Source organism: Dermacentor albipictus, chromosome 2, assembly GCF_038994185.2.
Source record: "Dermacentor albipictus isolate Rhodes 1998 colony chromosome 2, USDA_Dalb.pri_finalv2, whole genome shotgun sequence".
NCBI lineage: Eukaryota > Metazoa > Arthropoda > Arachnida > Ixodida > Ixodidae > Dermacentor > Dermacentor albipictus.
The window spans coordinates 147,820,560-147,840,882 of record NC_091822.1 but is presented as its reverse complement, the minus strand read 5'-3'; the positions used below and the strand labels follow the sequence as shown (position 1 = coordinate 147,840,882).

The 20,323-nt window shown below is 47.8% G+C and overlaps 1 protein-coding gene across 2 annotated transcripts in view; it reads left to right on the top strand.

Moving 5' to 3' along the window:
- The first annotated feature begins 7,048 nt into the window (after positions 1 to 7,048).
- Positions 7,049 to 20,323, top strand: part of LOC135899790 (multiple epidermal growth factor-like domains protein 6) — a 60,591-nt gene continuing 47,316 nt past the window's right edge. Inside the window, exons 1-5 of one of the 2 annotated variants that reach the window (XM_065429121.2) lie at positions 7,049 to 7,258; positions 7,743 to 7,925; positions 10,723 to 10,860; positions 14,902 to 15,011; positions 18,206 to 18,331. In XM_065429121.2, coding sequence (XP_065285193.2) covers positions 7,834 to 7,925; positions 10,723 to 10,860; positions 14,902 to 15,011; positions 18,206 to 18,331 — 466 coding nt within the window. In that variant the 5' untranslated portion in view covers positions 7,049 to 7,258; positions 7,743 to 7,833. Of the gene's footprint in view, positions 7,259 to 7,296; positions 7,446 to 7,742; positions 7,926 to 10,722; positions 10,861 to 14,901; positions 15,012 to 18,205; positions 18,332 to 20,323 lie in introns of those variants that run through there. The other variant, XM_065429122.2, reaches the window with a different exon arrangement.

The following is a 20,323-nucleotide window of genomic DNA, read 5'->3' as shown; positions in this document are numbered from 1 at the left end:
CTAGGTCCATGTTAATGTCACCCACTATGACGATCGACTTGTCTTCGATGGATGATATTCAACCGAAGGCGTCTGTTGGAGAGGTCTCCACGTCTCCTTTGGACGTAGCCGGAGGGACGTTTACCGTCGCGACCTTCGCTCCCATCTTCCGTCTGCACGGCACCTACTCGAGCGTACAGACCCGTAGGCAGCTGCATACGAGTTCGGCGGCTGCGGCTTCTCGTCTCTTTGTTGGCCGTTAGCGCTCTCGCTCTCGTTGTCGCTCCTTGAGGGCGCGTCCTTCCTCAGAACGAACCACGCGCGTCTTGCCCAGGGCAAGTACCAACTGCTGATAACGTCGCTAGGGCGATGCTCGCTTGCCCAAGTGCGCGCGCTCTTTCCCAGCCCTTCCCCGCGACGAACGAGCGAGCGAGATAACAATCGACAGTTCGTCCCCTCCTCCCCCGTCCTTGCTGTCCCTACTGTTGTGCCATTACCACAAGCCCGGATTCCGAATCTGCAAGATGCAGAATTTATCCTGCGAGCGCCCAAATTCTCCCTTAAAAAGGCAAGATGCTGAGCCGTCAGGCAGCGGTGTCCTGCGGGAGAAGCCTCGGCGAGCAGCGTGTTCGGACGTGTCAGCGTGTGCCAGACAGCCCGGCGCCGCACCTCCTTTTGCATGGAGGTCTCCGCGCGCGCGATCTTTGAACCGGGTGGCCAGCGCGGTCGCTGGTTGGACCCCTCGGACGACCGTCGTGTGCTGACTTTGTATTGGGCCGTTTGAGTGACAATGGTTCCTCGGGGATTATAAAAGCAGCGACGCGCTGCCTGAAAAACAGGATCCGCCGACCCACCGGGAGACAGTGTCGCTCCCGACTGGGGTGAGATGTGTCACGCGTTTTCGCCGGACGTCGTCGTGCGAGAACAGTCGCGTTTGTTGTGAGCACTCGGCCCCAGTGCCGACCCGTTCATGTCCTGTATGATAACCTGTATATAATGTATAAAGTCCCTTTTGTTATTCTCATCGACGCCAGGCTCGGAGTCTTCGCTACCAACGCTCTGTCACGAAACGGGTGACGAGCGCTACGGGACCACAAAGCCGTAATCGGGGTGCGGCGGTGCAAGTTCGTAACACTGGTGGCAGCGGTGGGATACGGCAAGTGGCCGAGAAGGAGAGTGTCTGTTTACCGATCGCAACGGTTATCATTGAAGGAGAGTTTGGGAAACTTAACACCGAAGCCGCTGTGTCAGCCGCCCTCCCGGAGCACTTTTCCTACCTCTTTTCAAATAGCTCGGAGCAGCTGCTGAGGGATCAGGGCAAATCATTCTTTGCCGACGTGGCGTACATGGCCCTCACGAGATCCAAAACGCGCCCGCTGTCGAGGGAACTTGACTTTGCGTCGGTGAGCGAACAGCGGTGCGGCACACGGACCGATCAAGGTAACTTAAGTGGTGAGCAGGCACGGGAGAGGCAGAGCTCGGAGGCTGGCCTAGGCGAGCGGGTCCTGGAGGTGAGTGGGAGTGACGCGTGCAGTGCTAGCCGCGATAGAGACGCGACGCCGCAATTAGGCGACGCGGGCTCCACACTCGCTCCGGTTTCCGCCAGCTGGCAGGAGCAGGCTGCAGTTGAAAGGGAAACTCGGATTCGCGAGCAACAGGAAGATTGTTCACTAGCCGATCTGAGGAAGAGCGTCAAACGGGGAGTGAAAAAAAGGAGGGTTTCATTTGGCAAGGAATCTGGCTTATTGTACCGCCGCTACACGGATAAGCAGGGTCGCAAATATAAGCAGCTTCGGATTCCGCGAAAATATCGCCGGGAAAAATGAATGACCTCATTTGCTTCCTCAGAAGTATGTTTTCGGTCCAAGTGATTTCAAGGGGACCATTCTATTTGTAATTATTATTGCTGATTAATAATTGTTTCTATTTTGTTGCGTTGTTAATTTGAAAACTGGTTGTTTGAGCCTTGTGTACTAGATCGTACACCTGCCTCCTGTTGCAGCGGGAGCAAAAGGGGGATAGCTATTTAGTTAGGTTGATTTGGATTATGGCCTTGTCTGGTGTTTGACGGGAGACAGAGGGCACTTGTTCGTGTTGGGTGTTGCATTTTGCCGGTCGGTTTTGCAAGCTGCAGAACGACCAAGCGGGACCAGTGGCGAGAAGCAAGGTCTTAGGAACGACCCGAGCGGAGCTGGTCAAGGTGCCTTGGCGACGACGCGGTGAGCAGAGCTCCTGTCCTGGCGAGTCGGACCTGGGCACGTGAAGTTACCTGGCGTCCCGACACTGGACGTGAACTTGGACGAGCCTGACGAACGTGCGCGCCTGGCATCCGAGCCACGTGGAGGCAGCTCGTCTTCCCGGCGCCTTATCTGAGGGCGGGGATGCTGTTGTGCCATTACCACAAGCCCGGATTCCGAATCTGCAAGATGCAGAATTTATCCTGCGAGCGCCCAAATTCTCCCTTAAAAAGGCAAGATGCTGAGCCGTCAGGCAGCGGTGTCCTGCGGGAGAAGCCTCGGCGAGCAGCGTGTTCGGACGTGTCAGCGTGTGCCAGACAGCCCGGCGCCGCACCTCCTTTTGCATGGAGGTCTCCGCGCGCGCGATCTTTGAACCGGGTGGCCAGCGCGGTCGCTGGTTGGACCCCTCGGACGACCGTCGTGTGCTGACTTTGTATTGGGCCGTTTGAGTGACAATGGTTCCTCGGGGATTATAAAAGCAGCGACGCGCTGCCTGAAAAACAGGATCCGCCGACCCACCGGGAGACAGTGTCGCTCCCGACTGGGGTGAGATGTGTCACGCGTTTTCGCCGGACGTCGTCGTGCGAGAACAGTCGCGTTTGTTGTGAGCACTCGGCCCCAGTGCCGACCCGTTCATGTCCTGTATGATAACCTGTATATAATGTATAAAGTCCCTTTTGTTATTCTCATCGACGCCAGGCTCGGAGTCTTCGCTACCAACGCTCTGTCACGAAACGGGTGAAGAGCGCTACGGGACCACAAAGCCGTAATCGGGGTGCGGCGGTGCAAGTTCGTAACACTACCCACGGCTCCGTTTCGCGAGGGCTCACGCGCGCAGGATGGAGCGAGGCACTACGATTGGTGGCCACTTGCGTGCCCGAAGAAAAAACACGTGTCCGTGAAACAAAGTGGAAGGGTAATAAGTTCTCGTTCTAGACGGCTCGATCGACGCACGCAATTTTTTTTCCAGCACCTAGCCATATCAGCTTCGCCGTAAACTCCTAAGCGACTGGAGCGCAGAATTGATCCGGGGGGAAAATGAACGATAAAGCTTTTCATGTCGCCCAGCTGCGACCTATCCTTAAGTCGGTCTGCACACAGCCAAATAACTTTAAAGTAGCTTTAAAATAACTCAGCGAATGTAAAACGGGAATTACGTAGTTGAACACTGAATTTTTGCTATTTTACTTCGAGATTACAAGTAAGACAGATCGATATTGCCGCTAAACAAATAGCTTGTATATTTTGGAATAGATTTTCAGTGTATTTTAACAAACAATAAATTAACCGGGTACGGTACCAATAGTCTGCTTAACCTGACATTGCAAGAAGAAATTTAAAATTGGTGTTTTATACATCACACGTATTGCTCTACAAAGTTTAAAAAGAAGCTTTCGAGGAAGCTTTATTTTGAGGGTCCTGTCTAATACATGGGAATGGAGAAATTGTTTACTTAGCTTCCGTTGCACAGAATTTGATGAGATTCGTTGAATTCGAAAGGAAAAGTTCAAGTTTAGAAATTGCAACGAGCGAATTAATTATTTAGGCGCCAGAATTTTCACAAACGTTTATCGCAACTGCGGAATTTCAAAAACAAGCTTTGTTTACAACTCCATATGAGCAATGAAAAAAGCATATTACAATTCTGTAAACTGCAACTAATGCATACAAGTGAAACACTAGTTGAGGAATAGACCTTTGCAGAACCTTTGCAAACGTTGTTACAAGTTCACATAAGATGCAAATTTAGCCGTTTAATTGTTCGCTTTAGATGCTCGAACTTATGCAGTTGGCAGAAATTTAATACCTGGTTTTGATACTGAGTTACGAAATGATAAACTTTGGGCTTCTATCTTTTTCAACGTTGCGATATTCGCCAATTCTTGAGAAAAAATTCCATGCCCTAAGTAAAAGTAAAAAGATTTCCTTCTTCTGTTCATTAGAATATAACTTTCTCTCCTAAATGCAACAAATGAAATTCAAATCGGTCCAACGGTTTTCTTTTATAATAGCCTTCCCGCGTTTTACATGTATTTGAATAGGTGGCATCGTAGATGGCTCGAGCAAAAGCTTCCTCTTTGAGCACGCTGGTTCTGTGGGAAACCCAGGAAACAGAACGCTAGAGCATACGCCAGCCCGCGGCCACCCATAGTTATGTGCAAGTGAAAAAGAAAACTTAAGAAAAAAAGTATCCAGCGAAAACTCCGCCGGAGCATTTATCTGGGCCAGACATCTCACCCAGAATGCAGACGAGCTGTCTGGCCAAGTGTCTAGCAAAACTGTCTATTCATTGCCAGTAGAGCAACTAGCTTGCTGTCATCGAGATAACACTGACACATAAGTGCACTCGTTTCCAACAACCGAAGGGAAGCGGCCGTCTCAGGGGGTGTGCTTCTTATGTTATTATTTTTTCAGTTGTGCGTCATGGCGTACGCCATGGAGAAAATTTCGAATTATTTTTAATAAGGTCGATAAGCCGCGTGGTGGGGGAACAAAAGAAATTGAACGAAATGTCCCTAATTCCTCGCTATACGTTCTTGAAAACTCGCGAAAAGCACTCTAACGTATTAAACGCTGCGATGTATTCATTTTTGTTCACTTTTTTCGCTTTTGTGTGCTCGCGGAGTGCGTCAGCACTGCCGACTGCTTCTGATTCTGTACAGAAGTTCGGTGTTATTCTGGGAACAACGATACGCAGCTGGGTCAGTTTGTTTTGGAAAGCACTGCGGCCGACCTAGCGCAAAACCTTCAAGAGTCGGCAAACAAAGCAAGTGCAAACCATGGCTCGTTTTCGTTTCAACCAACCGTTAAAGAAATATATATATATATACAGAGAGAGAGAGAGAGAAAGATAGGAGAGAGAAAGAGAAAAAGTTAATCTGTAGTACTTCTTTGAGCAACAAACACCGTCTCCGTTCACACTGCCCGTTGCTATGCTGTGGTCACGGCCACTCAACTTCACCGCGCTAACAATTTTCTCTGTTTTTGCTGCAGGGGAATTTTCGCCACGAGGAACGAAGGCCGAACTCCTCCCTCTATTTTTTTTTTAATTAGGGCCGAAATCTCAGCGTCGTTACGTCACTGTGACGTAAGGCATATGAAGTTAGTATATACCTGCGTTAGGGCGCTCTCGACGCAGGTAAAATGTTGGCGAATATTTGATATCCATAGAAGAAAGCTCTTTGTTAATAAGTAGTTAACTGGACCAAAGCAGACGTCTTCGAAATCAGCGACGCGATGGCAAGCTGGTACATGAACTTTACGGCGACGTCGCCACCAGTCTTTCGTTTTTTTTTCTGCTTTTTTACGCTTACCGAGCATCCTCTCGCGGTTAAAATGGCAGTTTGCTGTTGCGTAAGCATAATTTACTAATACAGTTTAACATCTACCTTTACTCTTTAGTGATCATCTCCTAAAATTCGGAGGGCGCTTAAGCTTTGCCTGTAAGAGTGGCTTTGCGTGTAAGAGTGCCTGAGCACGAGTTCGCGGGATCGAATCCCGGCCACAGCGGCCGTATTTCGATGGGGGCGAAAACACCCGTGTACTTAGATTTAGGTGCACGTTAAAGAACCCCAGGTGGTCGAAATTTCCGGAACCCTCCACTGCGGCGTGCCTCATAATCAGATAGTGGTTTTGGCACGTAAAACCCCCTTTTTTTTGCATGGTTGCCAGCCTACGATCACGATCGAGAGCCTCGATCGCGATGCATGGATCGCAATTGTCCGGATTCGGATCGAGCAAGATCGCGATTGAAAGTGACCATGTGGCAGCATTCGATCTGTGTGATCGGAATGACACCTGTATTAGCAATTTTCAATAACTTTTACAGAGCCGCAACGGCTAAAGTTCGACGAGGCCGCCTTTGACGAAAATAGGTCCTCCTATCGAAACGTTGGCCAGCCTTTCTGAGGCAACTTGTCCCTGTTTACAAACTTTATACCCCAGTGTGCTTTTCCATCTGTCAGCCCCTTTCTTGATTTTGGACAGAACATACTTTGAAATCCGTGACCTTTCGCTGGCGCTGGAACCAAATTCACGAAGCTTTTCCTACGGAAGTGCCATTTTTCTATTGACCCGCCGCCGCATTCGCTAATGGTTCATCGGATAATTCTAGCGTAAGTACTTTTTTTGCAAGTTCGGGGGTGGGGGGGGGGGGGGGTGATGTTTTGGCACGAAATTCAAACAATTATAACCTTGACATCGACTCCTTTACTCTTCTTATAATCGAGCTAGCACCGCGAAATCAACGAAAATGGTGTTCTAACAAACTACTTTGTCAGTATAAACGATTTTTTACTCTTTAGTGACCCCTACAAGGAACAGAAGGCGCTGCTGCGATACTTGAAAGACACGGGACTTTCTGACAAATTGTGACAGTACACTGTGTGGCGTAGGACTGTACGGTGACACTGCGTAAGACTAGGAATGCCTTTGCGGGCTGCGTGACAGTGCCCACAGAAATAGTTCGTGTGTACGTGCGTGTGTGTGCTTACGTTTTTTTTATCCTTCTTTCTTTCTCACCTATTGCATCCCCTTTCCCCTCCCCCAGTACAGGGTAGCCAACCTGAGATAATCTCTGGTTAACCTCCCTGTCTTTCCTTTGCCTTTCTCTCTCTCTCGAGGGACACACTGAAATAAAAAAAAGGGGGAGAGGGGGTATACATTAAAAGCAAAAGCTTTCGTTTACACGTCTTCCCATTCTGGGGTTCCTTTCAGCGCAGCCCGCTGCCGGCTGGTTCGTGTTTACGCTGCTGTCGGTGGGCAAGCTTGCCCTCTCAGCACCTCCTCCCTCCTCTGCTCTTTCCATCGCACCGTGCGCGGCGGCCAAACACCGTTATAGTGCCCGCTCGCCGCGATAGGCTGCTGCTGTTGCTGCTGCTGCTGCTTCTGCTGCTGCTAGAGACTCTCTGGGCGCAGCGAAACACTCGAGAGGAGAGAGAACGGCCCCCAAGCCAACTTGAAAATTTGCATGAGGTGGGCTGCGTCGCCTTGGCCCCAAGACAGCTCGTTTGTTAACCAGGACGTCTGGCGTCATTAGCGACGTGAGTCCTTTCGCACTCGTAAGGTTGTCTGTAGTACGTGTGCGTGTGCTTCTTTAGTTGCAGCGCACTTTGTCTTCAGAAGAACTGTAAGAGAACATGGACTGGATTCACAGCGCTTTTCGTTAGTAAGACGTGTTTGCCATTGACCGGCTGCCTGCTTTAATATGTCCGGCATCAGCATTGGCAGGTACGTGTTGTGCGTGCGTGTGTGTATATTGTATGTGTTTGTGATTTGATATGTGGTTGTGTGTGTGTCACACACACGTGTCAGACGGATCAATTTTCGCAAGTAAACGCTCGTATGTTCCTTAATTGTGTAAGGATTGAGGCTTAATGCTTCAGAGGCCAACCTAACATTGTAATGTTGCTAGCGGAATTACGGAGACGTGTTGTTCCAGTCACGCACAATATCCGAGCATGCGACAGCGATGACGTTGCTGTAAGCTAGAGCTTTCAATGAGTCCTTCTTTTTTTTTTTCTGTAGAAGCTGGAAACAACACACGGTATGCCTACGTCGCTGACGCCTTCGTCTTCGGCCTAAAGGTCTCATCAGTGGGCCAAGGGTCACCCAAGCAATGCGTCCCATCTTGGTGGTGATATGCTTACAAGTATGCACGGTCACCGACTTGGCGCTCGGCGCGGACGAGATTCAGCTCGATCCAAGCATGTGAGTGGTGATTGTTGCCATTGCGTTTTATTGGACGCATTTCAGTGCTCCAGCTTGTGCCAGAAAGGATCTTCCACGTACGCCGCCAAGGTTTGTGAGTGGTGGCGCTGGCTAACACTCCCAGGGTTAGTTGTCGCAGTAAAAGATCAAATACCCAAAAAGGGGGATGGGAAAACGGCGCCGCGGTATCTCAATTGGTAAGAGCATCGCACGCGTAATGCAAAGACGTGGGACCGTTCCCCACCTGCTGCAAGTTGTTCTTTCTTCCACTTTCATTTCGATTAATTTATCATTTCTTTAATATAATTAGTAAGTGCAAGTAATTAGGTTGTCCTTGGTGTCCTTGTTTGTTGCCTTCTTATGGTACGAATAATAAAAATCGGGCCCCTCAGTTAAGCCCCTTTCTTCTCATTGAGTGCGTTTAGAAAGAGAGAGAGAGAGAGACATTCAGACAGACCGAGTGAGGCGTATTGAGGTGCCCAGAATGAGCAGGAGTGGCGTGCCTGTGACTTGCTACTGCACGTGGAAGCAAGCAGGAAGCGAAGAGCGAAAGAAAAGGAAATAATGGTTGGAGTTGAAAAGGCAGTTGTACAGTGACCTGCGAAAAGAACGTTCTACGGTCGGTATACACACACCATGTTAGTAGGGAAAAACTGTGGCACGTATACCTGCATTTTGCGCGCCAATAGCCATGTATACAAGCGCTATGCACACGAGCCGGCAAGCAAAATACATGCGAAGTTTATCGCCACGTTGAAACGTCAATATGCTGTGGTACCACGAAGGCAGAGGGAAAGAAGCTGACGTTCGTGATCGATTGGCTTTATTCTAACAATTTTTTTTTATGCTGCGTACTTCTCTTCGTCTTTGTAGCCACCCAAAAATTCGGGTTTGTTTTTCTTTTTCTCTTTTTGCAGTGACCATATTTCCTAGTACACTCGCCGATATTTTCCAGTTGGTAATTTTTTTTGTGAAGCTTTTCTTTCTTCTTTTTTGATGGATATTAGTTTCACGAATTTCGTTGATATGCTGAAATGTGATGCATGACTGCATATTCGGCTTTTTGAAAATGTAGTCACGTCCGACAAGGAAGTTTTCGAAAGGCAGCCGCTTTTAAGGGCAAAACTCCATACGTCGATGTAACTATTAAGAGAGTGCATTTAATATTAGAGCTCAAATGAAGTGTGCCTTTATTTGTAACATTAAGCGGGTACAGACTCTTCAGAGGCTAATACAGAAACAAAAATGACAAGGTAGACACGACTCCCCGCTGCCACTCACCAAACTCGCGCAGTTCATCCCCCAGCGCGCGAAGAATGTAAGGACCCGGGCCGGGGCTCCCCGACCCCTCTGACATAGCACAACAGAAGAGTAGAACTCCCTGGAATCACCCATTTTTAATGTGGAAGTGTTCCTGTCCTGCGCAGAATCTTTTAGAACAACGCATTAATGACTTTGTTGCAATTATCTGACCGGACTTTGTGTTGACTAGCGTACATATGTGAATGGACTTTTTGTTGCTGTGTTCCTGAGCTTACTTTCCGTTTTAGTGTCACTTCATTGTACTTCCGTGATTGTACTTTGTGTTACTATGTTTCAGAAATGACTCTCAGATTTAGTGCTTTTAAGAGGTTTCTTTTTTTATATCTGCGGACTTCATTATTTGCACATCTCTGTGCCAAAAGGAGTGGCCGGCGCCAATTAAAGGCGACAACACCTCCAAAGCACCATATAATAATAAAAAGCTATTTTAACTATCAATGCACTTATGTTCTCAGGCCTGCGCCTCTTACCTGCTTAAATATTTCATTAGTGATTACAGTACGACGGCTAGACAGCGGACAGAAACAAAGTGAGCACACAGAGCGCAGACTGTCAACTGATCCTTGTTCTAAGGGACAAGAAGGACAAATAATACGCATGCGTAATTTTGCACGTTTGAACATACCACCCCTGGGCACAATTTACACGTGTTATGCAAACTTTCCTGCAGTCTTCCCCTTCCCCTCCGTTTTTTTTCTTTTTCAACGCATGCGCACTTCAACATCTAGAATACCAAAGTGAAGGTCACCGCACGCTCTTGTAGCCAGCACCTTTCGATTCATGATTGCTACAGAAATGGTTCTGTATTGTGTTTTTTTTTCTTTCTATCTCCCATTCCACACCCCTCTTTCCCTTTCCCGGTACAGGGTAGCTAACCGGAGGTATCCTCTGGTTAACCTCCCTGTATTTGCCTTTATTTCTCTCTCTCTCTCTCTATCGGAGGAAAGTATTCCAGCTACCAGCACTCTGTCTAAATCAATACGAGCGTGTTCGCTATAGACTTTTCTCCCCGCCCTCATTATAAATTTTGTTACTTTTATGGATTAACAAATCAGCAACGAATAACCATCAATCACAGAGTCGCTCAATGAAGTGACTAATTCAGAATGATCATTCGGAGACGAGCATAGACGCGTCTTTGTGAAATCCTCGCAACCGTGTCTGACATCTACTCTCGTTTCTTTCTTCGACGTTCGAAAACCTTATTCTGCGTGGAACCCGCCGTAGTTGCTCTGTGGCAATTGTGTTGGACTGCTGAGCACGAGGTCGCGGGATCGAATCCCGGCCGCGGTGGCCGCATTTCGATGGGGACGAAATGCGAAAGCACCCGTGTGCTTAGATTTAGGTGCACGTTAAAGAACCCCAGTTGGTCCAAATTTCCGGAGTCCTCCACTACGGCGCGCCTCATAATCAGAAAGTGGTTTTGGCACGTTAAACCCCATAATTTTTATTCTGCGTTCTCTCCGCTCTGCAGGCCCAACGTGTGCGCCTACCGAAACTCAGAGACGGTGCGCGTTTCGAAGCCAAGCCGGCGAGCACGCATGCAGATGGTGAAGATACGGATCGCCAACTGCTCCATCACACAAGCGGAGTGCTTCGAGTACCAACCGAGGTAAGGTACCTGGAAAAATGAAAAGACACTAAACACTGTTAATAAAAGTTTACATCCCCCCCTTTGGGCCGCGTCTTGTTCCGCAACAATAAGCATCGTCTTCTTTGCCCGCATTTCCTATCTTTAACGTGGGGAGCCCAGTATTTATAAGTCACGAATGCTTTTCGCTTTATCAGCGTCACACAGCATTCTCGACAGGAAAGTAGTGTAGCGAGCACTGAGTTTTCGAGAAAGGAAACGCAAGCAAGACAGACGACGATTACTGTTGTGTGTCAAGATAAGCCCCAAAGGGTGTAAAATTTGTTTAGGAGTGAAGGGAAACGCTAAATCAGTTGTAGACCGATAAGGTGTTCTTTCAAAAAACTGTTCTATTTAATTTCGCATCAAGAAGCTGATTATCAGAAAATAAAATGGAGGGCAGTATCGCTTTTTTATTTATTTCATGCCGAGCCACCAACGCGGGTTTACGTCAGTGTGACGCACGTCACAAATTGCGGCGTATCTTCGCGCATTTGGTTCACCGTGGCTTAGTAAAAGTAGTCGAAACTTGGTTAATTCAGTGTTTGGTTCCTTTGAAATACAGTGTGGTCCACATCTTAACCCGGAAAAAATAACTAGACCCGAGTAGACTCAGGCAAAACACGTGACGTCACTGCGAGCTAGTGCGGCAACTTGAAGGCGGCGTCGCCACCTGTCTTTCATTTTTCTTTTTGTGTCCTTCTTTGACTTACCAAGCCTGCTCACAGTAAGAGTGAGCTTTCTTCTGTCTTTTAATGCAATAGCGTTGAGGTCCCCGCGTCGGAGAAAATCCGGTGTCGGTGTCGGCGGAGTTGTCCATGAGCAGAAATACCGGTATATGTATACGTCACGCCTTGCTATATGACATGCGCTATATGCGGGTTATATTGCCGCACCATTCTATCACTGAGGTTGTTCATACCTTGTCTTACATTCCTGGCAAAGTTATTCCCGCGAATTTTGAGATTGAGAGCCCACGTACAAATGTCGAGAAACAAAACACTGACAGCCCATGCATTTTATGTTAAATCTCCTCAGACTTATACAGTAAAATTGCGAAACAATAACAGAAACCTGAAAATTACGTATGAATTTCTTTTTTGCGCGGCTGTGCACAACCTCCGGAATCGGCCCACTTAAGAGGCCGCGTTTCTACCAGAAAGCTCGCCTTCGTGCATAGCGTTCGCCGCCAGCCTTTCCCGGTAAACATTACGCGTACATAAGCTGCAGTTGCCAGGAAGCGTGAGGAGCAGTCAGGGATTCCACTCTTATACGCGAAGTTTCAGGGTCCTCCAAGTTTATGTCTTCGTCTTGGGGAACGTTAACTTATACTGTTCAAATTACTTTTTTCTTTGGTGTCCCTAAAGCGAAGTGCTTCCGAATGAGGTGATGCTAAGGTTAAAGAGATCCTGAGGACAAATAATAAGCGTTAACTTTGATGGCACTTCTGCTATACCTACTACATCGTCAGTCTCATCTTGAGTAGAGGCTGGATATGCAAAGGAAACGTGAGAATGCGGATGCTGACACAACCTTGACATTCCCACACGATAGGCCGAGCCGGCTTGAATTTCAACAACGTTGGCTTTGGGATTGTTGATCGTTCACTAACCCAGAAGAATTAGGTTGCATGCGACCCAATTCAATGTTAACGAAATGCGATGATGTAACGATGGTGATGAAGATGAAAAACTAAGCAAGATCGCGGCCTCTAAGGTCTTCGGTGCACTCCCTGAATAAAAACGACCCATATTCGCGAATATAGTGTGAAATACCCGAATCCCGCTAGCGCCATCGGAGCGAAATTAATGTAGCCTCGATTTTATACGCGAATAACCGACCATTTCCTTTTTTTTTTTTTGCTATGACACGAACGATGAGATCCGTGAATTTGAGTGTGAATTCGGGCCCTGCAGAAGAGCCCACTAGCAGGAACACAGCGGTGGGGGATGAGGCGGAGGGGTAATTGATGATACCCGCAACGTGCCAGCCGAAAGTCCAGTTCCGGGTTCTCTACCACGGGCCCCTTTGCAAAATAAACTCCTCGCCGGTATATAGCGGCGCACTCCAAGCAGATCGAGCAAGCAAGCGCCAGGCTGTAAATCACATCGACGGGCCTCTTCCGGCGTGCCTCCCTTCAGATCATGCCGGTGGCTCAAATCATTCAGTGCCTCAAGACTGCTCGTGCGCGGCGCGGACACCAACGCCAAGAGATTAATTCCGCGACAGCTGGTTGTCAGCACTTGCCGTTCGACGAAATGTGCTACACGCGTGCGGCGATGTTTCAGCACTGTATGCACTGCTCTCTCCTTGGCTTTCTTTAAGCATTAGTTAAGGGAGCACTGGTAATTAACTCTGCATAATAATACCTCTGCATATTTTCCGACACAAACCTGCGCTTCTGAAACTTTTAGGGATAGCCAAGTAGTTATTCTCATGCTCAAAGTGGTACTCGCTCGGGAAGCATCGCGGCTTCTCGTACGTGTTCGAAACTCAGTCTGCACGGGTGGTTCTGGACTCAATATAGTGCGCGGTGCAACTTGTCCTCGCCTTTTTGTCTCTCTGAATTAAAGTGTGCTTAACGTAATATGCAGACCTCAAACACTCCCTTTAGCTAGTTTGGCTGTAGAATTTTTCGAACACGTGACGTTTCTTCTTGTTTTACAAAAAGCAGCCGTCGCTATTGTAGGGTGACTAAACGTTATTTAGTAACCCTGCGATAAAAAATAAGAAAGGGAACTTGTGGAGAAACAAAGGGCGGCGCAACGAACGATGGAACTAAGAATGATAGGTTTGAATAAGGGTACGATACTGTACGGGATACGGGGCTAACGCGAGTTTATTAGACTCTTGAGGAGAACGGGAAGAAAGAGTTGGGCAGGTCACGTAAGTCACATACAGGGTGTCCCACATAACTTGAGCCAAGAATTTAAATATGGAAGGCGCGTCGGAAGCCAATTCAACCGAACGCATACCATTCGCAATAGCCTATAGTAACTCAGACATTTCTTTGTATTCCCCACGACTCAATAATTAAGTTTAATTTTCCATTTTTTAATTATCGGCTGAGGACCCCAAATATGATACGCAGATTTGTAGAGCACCTTCAGAAACCAACGATCGAGTTGTTTCCCTTACGATACGTCTCACGTAGTCCTTTTTTCCGGGTTGCAAAGAAAGCGCGCGAAATATGAAAGAACGCCACGTAACGGAGCGCTTGCGCAGTGGTATCGTGCTGCTTTCAAGCGTGCGTTCGGCGAATAAGGTCGGATGACGGCGAAAATGCCGTCATCCTGATTATGAGAGCGAAAATTGCCAATTATGACGGCGAAAATGCATGCTGCTGGCCGAACGCTGCCGATGAGATAAAGAACGCCCTGCCCTTTCCTCGTCGCCAGTCACGATGCAGCCGACCTTGTTCACTGAACGGACGCTTGTGAGCAGCACAACACCATGCACAAACACTCCGTCACGTGGCTTTTTTTTTTCGTATTTCGCGGGCTTTCTTTGCAACCCGGAAAAAAGGACTACGTGAGACGCATCGTAAAGGAAACAACTCGATCGGTGGTTTCTGAAGGTGCTCTACAGATCTGTGTATCATACTTGGGGTCCTCGGGTAATAATTAAAAAGTTGGGTAATTATAAACTTAATTAATTAGTGAGTTACGGGAAAACAAAAAAATTGTCCGAGTTACTATAGGCTATTGCGAGTGGTATGCGTTCGGTTCAATTCGCTTCCGACGCGCCTTTCATTTTAAAATTCTTGCCCCAAGTTATGTGGGACACCCTGTACATACCAGATACATAGTGGCGCCTATCTGAGTAACGTAATGGGGTTAAGGGAAGGGAAACATCGTGATGGAGTGATTAGTCACAGGTATAATTAGTTCAGCTGATGTGGAATAAGGGTAATTGGAAACCTTTGAGGGATGTCTCCGTCCTGTGTAATGTGCTTAAATTGGCTGATGACAGGGTTGCTGGTGATGAAATGCTCAGTCGCTTTCGGGCCTTCCTTCCTTACAGGACAGTTCACTATGTGGCGTACGAAAACAGGCTGGAGCGTCGGTACACCACTGCTTACGGATGTTGCGAGGGCTGGACGAGGCGCAGAGGCGAGAAAGGATGCCTGCAGCGTAAGTGCTTGCAGCCTAAACTTGGCCAACAAGTTTTTTTCGTCGCATAAACTTGAGAGTAACCCCTCGGCGTCTGCAGCCCACTTCTGATGCCAAAGATGTTCACACCTTCTTGCGAGGAAAGGGCCTACAATGCTGCATGCATGCAACGATTTTGGTTGCAAAGAGAACACCGATCACGCACTGTGCTAATGTCCGCGCTTTAACTTACAATGCGTGTAATGCCACAACGCATTCAGCGCAATTGCCAATTGTCCCCTGTTCGTGCCAGGTGCCATACTTTAAGTGCATTAAAATAATTTTCAGCGCATTAACGCACCGGGAAAGGATGCAAGTGGACAGAAAGATGCTGTTCAAACATATCCAGCGTCTTTCTGTCCACTTGCTTCCTTTCCTATAGTTTCTTTTTTTCTTTTGCTGGAAATTTTTATGATGCACTTAAGGCAGCACCAACTAGCCCAACTTTCAGCTCTAAAGTGCTATACTTGAACACCGTCCCTGTTTATAGCCAGCAGTTAAGGCAATGAAGGAAGTTTTGTTCCTGAAGCGACTTGCCCATATGCAAACGCCACTGACTGCGCGGCGCTGTCCTAGCGCTTGCACATACTCGTCATGCCTTCCCTTTGCATACCTATCTTTCTCATCTTCCTATTTCCAGTGTACTCTCTCAGCAAAGCAGCAAAGGGTGGCCAATCAGACGCTCTTTTTTTTTCGGTCTACGTCCCCACGCCTTCTCTTCAGGAAAGGCTAAAATTTAATTTAATTAAATTCTGGCATTTTACTTGACAAAACCTCTAATTCCGAAGCGCGCTGTAGTGAGTGATCGCAGACTAATTTTGTACCACTTTAGGTTTTTTAACGTGTACCTAAATCTAAGTACACGAACGTTTTTTCTTGTTTCTTTTTCATTTCACCACCGTAGAAATGCTGCAGCCGCGGCAGGATTCGAACTCACACCCTCGAGCTCAGCAGCGCAATGCCATAGCTCTCAAAGCAGTGGAGTGAAAAGAAAGTACACAATATGGCGAAGGAGGCCAGGCAGTTTTCAGAACGCAGGATGAACATTAGGCGAGTCTCAGAGGAGGACCTGTATATAGGCAGGTCCAGTAACGCTGACTGGACACCTAGGACACAACATTGTGTCCCACACTTTCCACTTTTTTTGTGTGCTATGTAAGGTAAAGCTAACGTTCCATTCTGTCTTTATATTCTGAGCTACTGATGTCAAGTTTACGTAGCCACCGACGCAAGCACGGCGGCGACCTGCAAAGTTGTTTGAACCAATAAACTGCGCTCGTGCGCAGTTTATTGCTTGCTCTAACAGCTCAATCAAACGCTATCCGCGTTTGTGGAGGTAACCTTGGTTTGGTTTCGAGGCGAACAGCATTGCCTACCGTTGCAGGTTTTTCTTATCTAAATGGCTGACTAGAGACGAGGAGCGCACAGAAGTGGAGAGGGTTCGGTGGGCATGGGCTAGTGCAGTGGAAGCAGATAACCTGGTGAGGAGTGGTGCCGTCGTCTCCGATTGGTCCGCTTCCCTTTGCTTAGCTTGCGGGGCATTAAATGTTCCGCCAAGATGGATTCTCAGGAAAGTACTTGGCAGAAGAATGTCGTACGCGTGCCGAACGAGCTCAGAAACGGTATACTGCCACGAAAAAATTTCAGTTTACGCAAAGAAAACCATTCATTTTCCAGGGCGATCAGCCGGCAGCCGACTTCTTTTAGGAACGGGGCATTTTCGGGCTATTAAGAAAAAAGAGAGTAGTTTGGTTCGGCATATTTACGCATCTTTAATGCGTACGCGTCACTTTGTCGTGGGGAGTTTTCGCGGTCTCGTGACTTTGCATGACAGACAGGCGAAGTGGGCGCGCCCTGGAAAATGTTGACCAATTAGCGGTGGTCGCATGCCTACAAAAGCGTAGAATCAGAAATAACTTTTTTTTTTTCACTTCGGCCTCATCGTGCGTAATCGGCCTGTACATCTGGTTCTGACATAGAGAGTTTCCCCGGGTTGCATGACTTGACGTTAAAGACAGACGACGTGGATGTGGACCGAAAAGTTTTTGGCCAATCGTGGAGGGCTAATGACGGAAATGGAATAGAAGCAGATGTGAATAGCTTTACCTTGCAGAGCCCTCTGTCTGTACCTTGCATAACGTTAGTGCTGGCAATCCAAACATCGAAAGGTTTCACACTCATTCCAGCATGTTTTCAGTTTTAAATAAAACAGTGCTGCAGGCTCCCTTTAACTCTGCACGCCCTGTACGCAAATCACCTATTACATGGAGCACTTCTTCCCCTTTGTAGGAAGTTACACCCGCGCCTCAGGGCCCCACAGCGTTCGAGACAGCCTAGGATGGTAGCAAAGCACGCAGAGTGAAATAAAATCCACGTAATCCTTACACACGCTAAATGGCGTATTCTTTTACTCCGTTTACCTTCTACAGCCTGTAATTTGTGTATAGCAGTGCAAACTCGACCGCTCCGTGTCACAGAACAGCCGCGCTTATACTCCGTTTTCTCTTGTAGTTCCTTGGCGCTCTACATTAGAAGTTCCCACCCTCGATTCGCGTATACGGCAGCAGCAGCCAGGCACGCCGCCAACGCTGGCCGATCCGGCGAAGCGTCCGGACGGACACACACAGGCCCGCCCCGTCGAGGAATTCTCGAAGCGAATGCCTGCCTGGGCGGCGGATCCTATTTTTGCTAAAGCGCGCGCGGTGTTTTGGCGCCGCCCCAGGCAGCAGGCCGCCGAATTACGCCAACGGCCCTCTGCCGGGCAGTCTCTCTCTCTCTCTCTCTCTTCCTTTCCCTTCACTCAATTTTTTTTTCCAAGCTTCCGAACCTATCCGTCCCTCGCGCGCATACAGCAAAAGCTTCTTGCACCCCTTTCTTTCTCTCTCTCAAGTCTCACTGAAGCAACCGTCGCACCGACCTCCTCTCTCAGGGTTGCCCACGCTAACGTGGAGGCAACCATGTGCGTCTCGGCCGGCGGGAGAGGACGTCTTCTGACGTCAGGGTAGTTACTACGCGCCGTGATGATGAATTGAGGGGGTGGGGAGGGCGGCGGCAAAGCGTAAACAATAGAAAGCCCAATCTCGAAGAGTGGGCACGCTCGCCTGTGATGGGGGTTCGTGCTCGTTTCGGAGCTTTCGGCTCCTTCATCTTCCTGGTGTGCTGCTTCGTCCATCTAGGATCGCTGGCTTACGTGGACGCCGTGCAATGCCTTAACGGAGGCCGCAGTCGCCGTCACAGCCGGCAGTTCGGCGAGCCGCACTGCATCTGTCCGCCCGGTTACCAGGGTTCTCAGTGTGAGTCCGGTGAGTGTCACAGCTGCTGTTATCTCTCCTATCTTTCTGTAAAAAAAAAAATATTTAAAGAAATAAATAGGCGTGAGGTAGATGTGTTGAAAGATCATCCGTTCTTTTGGTACGGAAGAAGCGAAATGTCAGTAGCGACCAAACACAATATCAGCGCCTATGCTTTTAATATAGAAACACTCAAACCCCGGTGTTCACAATAACTCAATTTGTGGAAAAGATCATACGCGAAGTGTTGGTAAAGCTTCAGTTTTTAACAGTGCGGGAAAATGGTATCAACATATAGCAACAAACACTTCAGTGGTGATTGAATGAAAAAAAAAAGAGAAAGTTGATGACTTAAAGCACACTTTGTTTGGATAGACAAGGAACAGACAACCTTTCAGAACATGAATCGAGATAACCCCGGTGATGGAAAGATTGGCTATCGTAGTGACTAAAACGAGCCATGTTTCTCCCATTAAACGTGGGTTTATATTTTTAATTCATCATTAAATGTCGCGAAAAATGACCTTTGGCGCCCCACGCGGGAAGAACATGAAGCTGCATAAGAGGTCGATCCACCACGTGACCTTCTACTAGTGTACGCGGTTCTTGGTCTTTCTATTAGTATTGAAATGCAGCATATTTTTTATTATAAGTTTTTCCTGACTTTCACTGTGCAGACAAGCCTTCTTCTGTAGTGAGCAGAAAAGTGGCGCTGCCTTCACCTTCGTTTTCGATGAGTTCGCTTGGCTCGTCTATCGACAGAACAACGTCGACGGGGGCCAGTCAGCCATGTCGTAGGCGTGTACACGGGGGGAAAATGTGGCACAAATATAAGTAAGGTCTGTACAACAGCTCAAACTTATTGCACCAGCTTTTTTATTTTCAAAAGTGGTTGAAGATTTCAAAATGTGGGTGGCTAACCATTGTTGCACTCACTCCTGTGAAAGCAAAACGATGGGCAGCTTTCACAACTTGCGAGGCGGGCTCTCGACATCGCTCTCATTTCTCAGCGTTGGTGGAGGAGGGACTCTTACTTTTTTAGAGGCTGCTGAGATCGAAAAATTCTGCTTACTAAATATCCACGCGCTTTTGAACGTAACCGCTGCAGATGTAAACACTACAAAGTGTGAGCTTTGCGTCGCGCCAGAAAAGACTAGGTCCTAAAAAATCGGCTGTCAGTCCCTTTAAATTTTGCGATCGAAAGTACTTTTAAGCAATTTAAGGGTTCTTTTCCAATGCACTCCCAGTAAACGACATAAATCGCAATGTGACCTACGGCAGATGCGCGATTGGCGAGTTAAACGTTTGAAAACAACTCGCTTTTCTCTCATTTTTTGCAAGAGCAAGGTTGTCATTACTCATTACGGGGAAACACCGCGAAACAACGAGACAAGAAAGGGCAGCGGCTGTCCTGTCCATCTTGTATCGTTTTTTTTTTTATCGCTGTTTCCTATTAACGAAGCCATGCCAACCAGCTCAAGTTCAGGCCCTCTTGAAGTTGTCGTTCCTCGCATAACGGACTGTAGTGCTGTCGCATAGTTGTACGCCTAAGCTGTTCGCGTGCTTCCGTGACTACGTACTCTGGTGTATGCAGCCTGAACAAGGTAACCCTTTCAGTCATGGCGTACTCGTTCGTGGATGCGACTTATTTTTGCCATTTCTGTGCAGTGGTTGCAATAAATAGACAACGAATGTTAGGATTTGAGTAAATTGAACGTTCTGCTTTCCTAAGTACACCTATCTCAAATCTGAGTGAAATATGTCACTTCAGATAACCGCTTTGGTAAAGGCACTGCCATGTTTGACGGGATAATTGAAGTGGGGTGTTACGGTGATAATTGCGAGAGATCTTTCTTTTTACCTTATTGTAATACTTGCCCCCAATAATTAACATGTGCATCCGATTCTAGCGGGTGATTCAATATTTGTGTTGAAGCGACGTAGCATGACTGACTGTACAATAAATTAATATTTAATTGCTATGTAGTTATCATGGGTCACCAT